The 12,224-nt window shown below is 34.2% G+C and overlaps 1 protein-coding gene across 1 annotated transcript in view; it reads left to right on the top strand.

The window, feature by feature from the left end:
- The window catches only part of FSIP2 (fibrous sheath interacting protein 2), a 126,941-nt gene that overhangs the window by 93,881 nt on the left and 20,836 nt on the right, over positions 1-12,224 (top strand). The window contains exon 17 of the mRNA XM_057551396.1: positions 392-9,873. Coding sequence (XP_057407379.1) covers positions 392-9,873 — 9,482 coding nt within the window. The remainder of the gene's footprint in view (positions 1-391; positions 9,874-12,224) is intronic.

Genomic DNA, 12,224 nt, shown 5'->3' on the forward strand with positions numbered 1-12,224 from the left:
CTAAAAGTATTTTTTAAATAATCATATGAAGTCTCTAGAGATCACTGCAGACATGTTAAGATGTAACACCACACTTGGAAATCATTTCTCTGCCCCAGGATTTCCAGCTTCTTCGAGCACCTTAACCCATCTAAGTAAGACAGGTATCAGCACTAGACTTAGAGATTTGAATTCTTCAGGGTTATTTTCTCAACTTTATGGCTAAAACTAAGATTCCACAGGTGGGAAAATAAGTATCTGAAGAAAACCCAATATCTTTCTTGACTAGATTTTTCTTTTTCTTTAGTGAGGTGTTCCAAAGGTGAAATTCATATGTAAATAACTACCAATATATAGAATTTTCCATATGTCCCTTAATGCATGCTAAAATGGTAATGTTTTCTTTTTTAAGTTTCCAGTGAGGAGGTGTCTATTGTTTCCACACTGTCAAGAAAAAAATATGAATCGAAACAGCCTCTAAGAAGCATATACAATGATTCTTCGCTTTATCAATTTTGTGAACATCTCACTGAGTCTGTCATTTGCCATTTAATTTCAAGCATTTCTGATAGCACCACAGACAGCAGAGAAAAGGAGAAAGCTTCCCATGCAGTATTTAACACAATTATTTCAATTGATTCTCAAGTGTTTGAGAGTAGGTCAATTTCTGTTGGAGAACTTGCTTTAAGTATTTCTGAAATCATTGCTGAAATCCTTTTAAATAGTAACATCATAGAGAATGACACTGCACAGCAAATGTTTTCGTTAAAAAGAAAGTATATTTGCTGCCCAGGAGTAGCTGCTGCTGACTTTGATGATCTCTTTCAGGATCTCTTAATAGGTGTGATTCATGTACTGTCCAAAGAAATAGGGTTAAATCATCACCTGGAAAACAGTGGAAGAAATAGACCATTTTCCATGCTTAGAAGCAATAGTGTGCCCATTTGCAACAAAAAAAATACCATGCAAAGACAGAAAACTTCCAGAGACTGGGAATTATCTACTCACAAAACTGATCATATCATTCAAAAAAATAAATTAAGTTATCTGGCCCATAAGTTAGATAGTCTGGCTGGTAGCTTAAAAACTCATGAATCCAAAGAAGTAGTCAACAAAGTTTTCAGTATTGTTTTGGATTTATTTTTACCAGATGAACAGCCAGATGAGGCTATGGATGCTGATAAAAAAGCAAGAATATTTTTCTCATCATCAAATGATTGGCAATGTAATAACATACTTGGAAATAACTTAGGGCTCACCCCCAAATCAGTTTTCCTTCTCAATGTTGTGTGTGAGAAACTTATTAGAACACTTTTAGAAAAATGCACAAACTCTGTCTTTCTTGATAATAGCCCTCTTTCTGAAGAGATATCAGCAGAAGAATGTCAACTTTTTAAAATACTTCAAAGTGTACAAGATGAAGAATTTGATTATTGTAAGAGAACGATGGACTGTGAACAATTTCAAGAGGATTATATGTCAGACGTTTTGGAAAATCTGGCAGAAATGGATCAAGATTTACTGTCATCAGACTCTATTCTTACTGTTCTTTCCCACAGCTTGGTTAAATCATTGATGGATAAATTATGTCACAGTATACAACTCCCCCAAAGTCCACCTTTTGCAAACAAGCATTTGAAGTATGGAACGAGAGAAATACAGTCTAGTTTCATAAAAACAAAAAGGCCAGAGTTAACAGAATTAGGACAAGGTAAAGGTTCTTTAGGACTCGCGAGTTATGATGGCAATGCTTTGACAGGACCCCTGAATAATCTCAGCGTAGTTAACTCCAAAATACAAGCACCATTTGGCAAGAAGTATTCAGTAAACTTTGCTAATGTGTCACCTCTTAAAAGACAGGGAACAAAGGATATGGATACAACAGCCATCCATAATAAGCTATATCCAGGAGATGTGAATACGGGTGTTTATTCAGCCACATTTTTAGAGGACATAATTTCAGAACTGTTTTTTAACCTCTCTATTTCACTGTGGGGCAAAAATGAAAACATCACTGAAGCCCAGCTCAATGAGATGAATGCATTATTTGTCAACAATGTAGTGAATGAGTTTAATAAGGCAAGGGTCACTGTTTTACGGAATTCTGAAGAAAGGCTGTGTTTTCCACCAATCCATAAAGAAACTTTTAGTAGGATCGTTGACTCAGTTTATTATGATGTTTCACAGCAATATAAGTTGAAAGTGACCTGTGGTGGTAATCTGGCATGTGACAGTACTTCAATAGCAGAACAAATAACGAAAAGCATATTGTTAGAGATTTTGGACTACCAACTCCCATCTTGCTTCAGGGGAAAGCTCTTACATAATTCATACTACCCTCTCAACGCTGAAATTATATTACAGAAACTTCAAAACAACCTGAGAGAATTTACTTCCCAAGCTAGGTCTTCAGCAGGCTATAGCACCATGTTATCACACTCATTTTTAGAAGATATCATCAGAAGACTTTTATCTCAACTCATTCCTCCACCCTACTGTAAGGTGTCCTCTTTGGGAAAAAAATATTTCATGAGTTCAGATTTTAATGAAATATCTACCTGTATAATAAATAAGGTTATATCAGCCATTTCAAAACATAAAATTTGGTTCACTATATATGATAATCAATATCTATGTACAGGAAAAAACCTCCAGAAGATGGTGGATTCTGTTTATAGAAATATTATGCAAACAACTGACTCTCTTCTTTCAATACAGAAAAGTATAGTCAGCCGAAGCCCAATTATGGTTGACCAAATAGCCAGTTTTATTATCCAAGAGATTATTGAAAATCATCTTCAACCATTTTTGTGTGGAGAAGGTTTACCTCATCCAAAGACTCCATCGGATACAATATCGAGTATGGTTAAACAGGTTCTCAGTGAAGTCATAGAGTCACACAGACCCCAGATGCCATCACCCTCAGGTATTTACCCTAAGACATTTGTAGGGGAAATTGTTGCCAGACTTTTATCAAAAATTTTCAGTCCAAAGCATAACACTGAAATTGAGCTGGAAAACTTGACCCAAAAAATAGTAAACTCAGTAAATAACCATTTTGACAAAGCTAAAGTTCACATTCTATATGATGACAAAGAACAGTCTTACCCCTCTGTAGATACAGATATTGTGGATGAACTCGTCACCTCAGTTTATAGAAATGTTTTAAAACAGCATGGATTAGACCCTGAGGTTGATAAAGAGTCTGAAGACAGTGATATTTTTGTGGAAAAAATTACCAACTTAGTTGTAGCAGCTATTTCAGATTACCTTCTTCATCCATTGTTTTCTGGGGATTTGTCATCTTCTTCATATTTTATTTCAAAAACTGAGAATATCATTCAAGATGTTCTTAGTAACATCAGTAGGTCTACCAAGCCAAGTCAGAGTTTATCTCCATATAACACCTTGCTGCCATACACATTTTTAGAAGACATGATCAGAATACTATTATCTAGAATTTTCCCTTCTGCATCTAGCATTGTTGCAAACAGAGAAACTCCAAAAGATAGATCAAAAGTTAATTTCAATGAAATTGCTTCAAATATAATCAGTGATATTAGGATGAAAATTTCCCAACATGAAATTCGATTTTCAAAAGATGAAGAAACCAAGTTTGTTTATTCAGAAGACAATGTTCAGCATCTTGTGGACTCAGTATTCAAAAATATTTCAAACTCTGAGTCTCAAGAATCAGTTGAGCAAAATATCACAAGCAGTAATGATGTTTTTATTGACAGAATAGCAGGTTTTATCATTAAACATATCTGTCAACAACATCTTCAGCCATTTGTGGACAGAAAGTCATTACCTTCTTCATCATATACATATTTTGGTGATGAGAAAAGGCAGTGGTTTTATGCCAGTGTTTATTCCTCAACTTTTTTGGACGATGTGATTTCTGGGGTTTTAAGCAAGATATTCCACAGGGTGTTAGGCATTGTACAAACAAAATCAGTAACAGATTCAGAAGATGAACTGTTTGATAAAGCTGAAAAACTCATACAGTTCATAACAGAGGAATTCTCAAAAGCCCAAGTTAGCATTTTAGAGAATGCTGAGGAAAATTCATGTTTGCCTCCAGTGGAGAGAGATGTAGTCAAAAACATTATTGACATGGTGTACAGCAAAGTTGTGCAAGAATATGAAATGGATATGATGCCTGATAAAGATTTTCTAAATGACACAAAGACACTGGCTGCAAGGATAACTAAAACCATCCTAGCCGAAACCTTTGATTTCCAAATTCATCCAAATCTTATAGAAAAGTTTCCATTTGGATCACAATCCAAACTTAGTACTGATATTTTGATAAAGAAAGTTCAATGTGACATTACTAAATCAAGATTCCAAAGACAGGCTTCAACAATATATACTACTATGTTATCACATACTCATTTGGAAAAAATTGTGTCTCAGCTTATATCTCAGATGAGTCCATTGGCCTCCAGTACAGAACACCCAAATACTTCTCAATCAGACTTAAGTAATACAGTAATAAAACTGATAAATGAAATCATGTCAATAATTTCAAAACATTCAATATGTATTATTAAACATGGGAATGAAAAACATAGTATGATTTCAGAAAAAGATATCCAATCCATGGTTGATTCCATTTATGCTGATCTTTCCTATTCAAATATATACCAGTCTCTTACAAAAGATAAAAAAGGTATAAGTAATATACCTGTTTCAAAAATAGCAAGTTTTATAATAAAAGAAATCTTTAACCATCATCTTCAGTTATTTTTATCTGGAGATAAAACTCTCCTTTCAGCCGCAGTTGATCAAACTTATAAACAGAAAGTAGGAGATCCTAAACAAAAAGAGTTGTCTTTCATTGTGAATTCAGCTGTCTTTTTGGAGGAAGTAATTTCTGAACTTTTATGTAAACTTCTTTATGCATTCTCACATAATGTCTTGGCTGCTGAAAACCCAGATACAGTAAAAGACAAAATTACTGGCATTGTTACAACATTAGTAAAATCAATTGTTCTGGAGTTCACCACATCGGAGATTTTAGTTTCAGAAAACTTTGATGATGATATGTGTTTTTCAGAAGGATATAAAGAAATGGTTCAAAAAACAGTCAACCTAATTTATGAAAAAATATTAGATGAATATAAATCTCTGATTCAAATATATAGGGCTATACAAAGTGACACAGCTTGTTTTGGAAGAAAAATATATAATTTGCTTTTGGAAGAAATTTATGATTATCAGGTGCAGTCATTAGTTTCAGGAGAATTAGTATCTTCTTCCTACTCTTCCCCTCAAGCTGATAAAATCATCAGAAATGTGCTCAATGTCATCATGAGAGATAGCCATGCCTTGCCATTATGTATTACTGTGCTGTCACGTTCTCTTTTACAAGACATGATTTACAAGCTTCTAGGGCATATCTTCCCTTCAACTGACACTGAAAGTGAACTACAAGAGCAAGAGGTTTCACCAGATTATGAGTTTGTGGATGCAGCATCAAAATTAACTGACGAAATTATCAAAGAAATTTCTGAACATGAGATCCGTCTTGCTACGGCAGAGGAGAACACAGAGAGTATGCAATTAGAAGTGATTGAGAATTTGGTTGACTCTATATGTAATAATATTTTGAAAAAATCTGAATTTCAAGCTGAAGTTCAGAAAGATGCAGACAAAAAAGGAGGCTTATTCCTCAGTAAAATAGCTGGTTTCATTATGAAGGAAATCATGGATCATCATCTGAGGCCATTTTTACATGGTGAAGAATCATCTTCCAATAACTTATCTAATTATGACCATGTCTCTGTACATACTAAACCTGGTAAAGAAAAGAGACAGCCTTCTCTATATTCAGCTACATTTTTGGAAGATGTAATTGTTGACCTTGTTCACAAGTTTTACTCTCTTTCAAGTATTACTGAAGATTCTAAGAAAAAAGAAACACCAGAGCCAGACATTGTGAGCTTGGCTATAAAATTTGCAAACTCTCTGATAGGAGAATTTAGGAAAAGTGAAATTAAAGTTCTACCAAATGCTGAAGAAATTTTTTCTTTTCCACCAATTGATAAAGAGACAGTTGATAAGATATCCAATTTTGTGTATGATCAGTTCATAGGAAAGTATGGATCTAATGCTATTCAGATGGATGATAAAAATAACATTGTTACAGAAATGATTGCTGCTTCAGCCCAGAAGGCCATCTCTGCTTTCAAGATTCAACCACTTTTTTCAGGAGACTGGTCTTCCACCTTCTATTCATTTCTAAATCCAGATAACATCACCCAAAGGGTTAAACACCTTCCACAGAAAACCTCTACACAGATAAACAGATGCTTAAAAGGGAACCAACTTACTTTACCAGAACAATCATATAAACACACATCTCTAATCTCAGACCAGAAAAATGTGTTGGATACTTTGGAAATAGATAGAGGTGCAATGAGTAAAAAGAAAAGTTTCAAAACTAAGGAGGCATCAATGAAAAAAGGTGACATCCAAGATCCAAAAGTTACCTCTGTAACTAGAATTATGAAAAGCAACATGGTTAACCTGTTATCAGGGTCAGCTGCAGATGTGGCAAATAAAAAGAAAGAGAATGAAAATAAAATGGGAATTCCAATTCAAAAGTATAATGTATCAGAAGTTACTTCTCCAACTACTAGTGTGAGAAGTAAAGATAAACAGGAGCCGTATTTGAAGGGAACACTTAAAAATAGTGAAATTGAGAAGAAAAGCATATCACCTTCAAATAAGGAGGGGCAAGGTAAGGAGGTACACACACAATTTCTAGTAGCTACTGATGGTACAGAATGTGAAAAGGAAATACTTGGACCAGATTTTGCAATAGACATTGAGAAGAAGATTGACAAAACAAGAGAAAATTCATTAAAAAAAGACAAGCCCTTTCAGTTATCTTCTTTGACAACCAAAGCAAGAAATGCAAAGACCACAATAGAGAAAACAGTTGCCCAAAAGCCAAACGATGAGGAGAGGAAAGACTCTCCAGCTCAAATAGATATAAAGGAAGGACAGTGCTCAGATTATGAATGTGTTCAAAATGTCACTGAAAATATTTATGATAATATCTTAGGAATATATCATTCTCAAGAATCAGCAGATTATTCAAAACGACAAAGTCTCCCAAGTTATATATCACTGCCTCTAGTTCAAGAGGTTGGCGAGGATTTTGCACAGTCCATTTCAACAAAGGATTTATACCTGTCAATTAACAAAAATCTCCCTGCCAAAGAGAAAAAAGAAGAAAAAGAGAAAGCAAGAGAAATAGAAAAAGAGAGGGAGAAAGAGAAAGAGAGAGGGGAAAAAAGAGAAAAAGAGAAAATAAAAGTTAAGGATATTAAAAAGGAACCTAGTAAATCTGACAGTCCTCAGTACCCACCAAAAAGTGAACCTGGAATTTTTCCTGCTAAATTTTTAGAAGATGTTATCACTGAAATGGTTAACAAATTGGTCTTTTCTTCCTCACCAGAAACACAAACATATGATAGATGTCAAAATGTAAGTGATGATGAAAATCAAGCTGAACTCTATGACACAGCTCTGAGACTTATTGATTCACTGTTGAAGGAGTTTTCAGATGCTCAAATTAAGGTATTTAGGTCAGATAAGGAAAATCAGTTTTTTCCACCTGTAGATAAAGTGTCATCAGTTCCTAAAGAGCCTCCCAGGCATAAAGAATCAAATATAGATAAAGCACCATCCAACATCAAGAAAATAACTGTGGATAATATGCATAAAATGACTGAAAAACCCTCTTTGAATAAGATACTTTTCCTAGATAAAATATCAATTGATAAAACATTGATCAACAAAGTTGTTCACTCCTCTGTGTGCAATATTTTGAAGGAATATAAATCTCAAGACTCCATTTGTAAGAATATAAAGAGTAATGGGGGAAATTTAGCAAGACAACTAACTAGTGCAGTGATAAGTGAAATTTTTCAATATAAGCTAAATTTGATATCATGTGATGAGTTTCCACCTTCATCATGTTTGCCTCTGGAAACTAAGGATGTTGTTAAAAAGGTCCAAAAGGTGGTTCAAACAGCCAGCAAAGAATGTCAAACATCATCGCCATATACCATCATGCTGCCTCATGAATTCTTAGAGAATGTGATTTATGCTCTTTCATCTAAAATTTTCTCAACAGTATCCAACACTGAAGCAGAAACATTTGAGGGCAACTGGTTCACAGAACTAGATTTCCTTCAAATGAAGTTATTAAGTACAGTTACAACAGAGATCTCCAAAAATGAAGATATGATTATACAGTATGTGGAATCCTTACATCCCAATGATGATGAAATTATTCAATTAGTGGTTCAGTCGCTCTATAATAATCTCTTGTCACAGTTTGGATCACAAGAGATTATACAAAATTGTGCAGCCAGTGGATGTAGAATTCTTTCAAAAACCATGGTTGACTTAATTCTACGAGAAGTGACTGGCAATCAGTTGCAGAACTACTTTTCTGGAGAGCTAACTCCATATCAGTGTGCAGAAGTTGACAATGTTGTTGAAAATATTCTTAAAGATGTTATCCAAACTGCTGATGTTCCCCAGCCTCAACCATCACATGCTCGTATACTGCCTTATAACATAATAGAAGAAATTGCTGTAAAATTTTTATCGAAGCTTTTATCTATGTTTCCGAAAGCAGATAATGAAAGACCCAAATCCCTAGAAACTGAAATTCAAAAAATTATCTCAAAAATATTAAATTCAATACAAGAATTTATCTCCAAAAGTAAGATTAAAGTTGTATCACCAGCAAAGGAATTGCCTACTGTACCTTTAGCTGACAATGAAACCGTTGAAAAAGTAGTTAATTCTGTTTATACCAGTATTTTAAAGCACTCTGGCTCACACATTTCTATATTTAAAGATTTAATGGGTAAGAGTAATGTTCTCTCTGATATAATAGGTTTTTTATTGGTGAAAGAAATTTCCAATTCTAAATTTCAACCTCAAGTAGAGGAAGAATTATCAAGTTCAGAATTAGCTCTGGAAGCTGTCAAAATTATGGAAAAAGTGGTCAAAATGGTTGATGAATTTAAGTCCCAGGAAAAGTCTTCATCCAAAAAACGTTCTGTGTTAGATGCCACGTTTTTAGAGGAAGCATTGGCTTTGTTCTTGGCCAGAATAGTAAGGTTGCCAAGTGCCTCAAGCAAACATGCAAAAAACTTACCAAAGCCCGAGTTAAATAAAATTGCATCTCAATTGACAAAATCTGTGACGGCTGAAATTTCTAAGAGTAATATTAATCTTGTTGCTGCTGATTCTGAAGAACACTTTTTAAATCCAGAAAGTATAGAAATGATTTCTCAGGTTATTGATTCTATTTATAGTAATGTACTACAACAACCTGGAACCCATAAAGATCTTTATTATGATATAAAAAGTACAAATGGAGTTTTCCCTAAAAAAGTGGCCAGTTTAATTATTAATGAAGTTTCAAATTTTCCCTTAGATACAGTTAGTCCAAAGTATTCAAATGCTGGTCTCTTCGGAGATCTAGACATTAACAGAATTGTTCAAAAGGCACAAAAGCATGCTAAAGTGATCCCTGACTTAGATAAAGAAGAGTCAAATAAAGATTCAATTGTAGAGGACTCTACAATTAAAATAGTTCCACATATTGGGAATAAACCACTCAAAATAGATCCAAACATTATCTCAGAACATTTAGCAGTAATTTCTGTAAAAACTCAACCTCTTGAGAAACTTAAGGTGGAATGTTTAAAAAACACTGGACATAACATAGCAGAACTGAGAAGAGCATCAATAAGTAGAAGAAGTTATTCCTCAGACACATCTACTGTAGGACAGTTAAAGAGAGAAAGACGTACCTCACTGAATAAGACGGGACGACTCGATGTAAAACCCTTTGAGGTAAGTGAAAAAGCAATAGAAAAAAAAAAGTGAGCCATGATTGTTCTGTGATTCCCTTCCTCAAATAGGTATATGGGAATGTATTTTTTGTTGTTGTTGTTATTGCCTAGCCCAATAGGAAAATTGGTTGCACAAGTTCATTCGTATAGTTATATGACTTACTGGGACTTGCCATATCAGCTCTGTGGCTCACTCTAAAGGTCTCAGGCTAGTTTTCCTAAGACAATCAGTTTAAATGGGCTTTAAAAAAATAATGGGAATATAGGGACATACCCTTAACAGTAAAATCAGGCTAACTGAAATTATAATGATAAAACTATCTAAAATAGATTTCTCAAACCTAAGGCTCTACAGCGGTAATACTACTCTTTTTACTTTTAACAACATTCATCAACACACATCAGACTACTCTGATTACTACTACTCTATAAACTCTTAGGTTATACTTGTTTCTTATTATTTCACTTTAATTATATTAGCCTTTCTCAAGTTCTTCTATACTCTCAAGAAGTGTCAAGTTTCTTTCTTCTTCTATCCTTGTTCTAGATTTAGCTGCTTTATTGCTGCCCTATTTATGAACCTGTTTCCTCGTGCTTTAGTCCCTAGCTCTGCCCTGCAGCTCCATACTTAGGCCCCAAATATATTAAACTAATTGAGACTTTAAAATGACAAAATGATGTCCTTGTTACAAGGAAACTATACAGCTGAGGACAAAGGGTGGTCTGGCCAATAGTTACACTGATCTACTACACATTTTGATTTTTATCAGAGCCCCTTCTACTACTGATGGTATTCACTCATAAGAGGACTGAGTGTGCTTAGGGGTATAATCTGTGGCCTGGACAATGAGCAAAGTTTTATAGAACCATTCTCCCTGGAGTATAAACTTGAAGTAAATTTTCTCCAGCACTATCCTGCAACCCATTGAACTAGGTCTCAGGGCTGTTAAATATGTTAATTGGCACTTTGTGTTTTCATACTCAAATACTGAGATTATTATGGGCTGACATACTAATTTAATCTTCTTTTCCCTAAATTTTTTGAACCAGATGACAGTCCTTTCAAACTCTAAAATTTATCCTTCCACATGGATTCTCATCGTTTGCATTAGCATATTATTTGGTAGTCTTCATTCATACATAAGTAACCCCTTAGGAGTAAAATTTGTTGAACAGACTACAGAATAACATTAGTCAAAAGCAGTTTTTAATTACCTGTAGAATTGTCTGTCACAAATCTTACTCGTAGATACCAGTTCTCTTTCATTAAGTCATTTATAGACCACAGGAAAGCAGGATGGGAATATTTAAACCAAAATAATTACCACTGTCCTCTTAAGGGGAAGAAAATCCATCCTCAAAATAAAACACAAAGAAGCAGACCTAGACAACTCTGATAAGACATATGATTTGTACCAATCTGAGTATCAATCTCCTGCATAGGGACAAGAGAAGAAGCTAAAGAACAGTAGATTAGATCAGCGAACCTAGACACTTGTTGGCCTCACCCAAGGGCTTTATTTTCTGTTTTGAGATACCATAAATTCCCAACACACTACACATGTACATATGAAAACCATATATAGTCACAAATTCCAAAGCCATATAGAACGATTTTGGATTTTATAAACCACTGGTCCCCTCCACTAACACAGAAAATCAAAACTGATTGGTTTTAAATTCTTAAGGAGGCTGTTTCTATATTTTGTTTCCACAGAAGATATTCTTTTAGGGCACCAATATCTGAAAAACTGGCTTACAGTGTTACACAGGGATGTTGAGGTCTAGAATTATTAACTCAAAACAATTTGGAGGTTCTGTGGCATCATCAAAGGCTACTGAAATGTGGAAGTTCTGTTATTTAATTGTAACTGTCTTTTATCTGTCTTAAGACATTGAAAATGGAAAGTGAGATTTGACTAGGGAGGTGAGAAAAAAATGAAGATTTATGTTTTCAAGATTCTTTTGGAAAATATATCCAAAGGATCAGGGGTGGCATGATAGGGATTAAAGAGTCAAAGACCTTCACAATCTTGGTTATTCATCATTTTTAAAAGTCAAGATCAGATAATACCTTGCTTTCTTGTTGAAAATATGTACATTTCAGTTTCTCTATGATAACTCATCTACAATTTTAGAAAAATATATTATCATGTCTACTTCTGTCACAAACTTTCAAAGTAACCGAAAAACAAAAAAGTAAATATGATGCAACAAAATATGAAGTTTAACCAAAAAAAGAAGAAAAAGAGCCTATTTTAGCCCTTCCTTTAAACTCTGGAGTAAATTATGGTAGATTAATAAAATAACCTCTGAAGGTAAAAGAAATGATAGATACCAACAAATATTTCT

Source organism: Balaenoptera acutorostrata, chromosome 8, assembly GCF_949987535.1.
Source record: "Balaenoptera acutorostrata chromosome 8, mBalAcu1.1, whole genome shotgun sequence".
Classification (NCBI taxonomy): Eukaryota; Metazoa; Chordata; class Mammalia; order Artiodactyla; family Balaenopteridae; genus Balaenoptera; species Balaenoptera acutorostrata.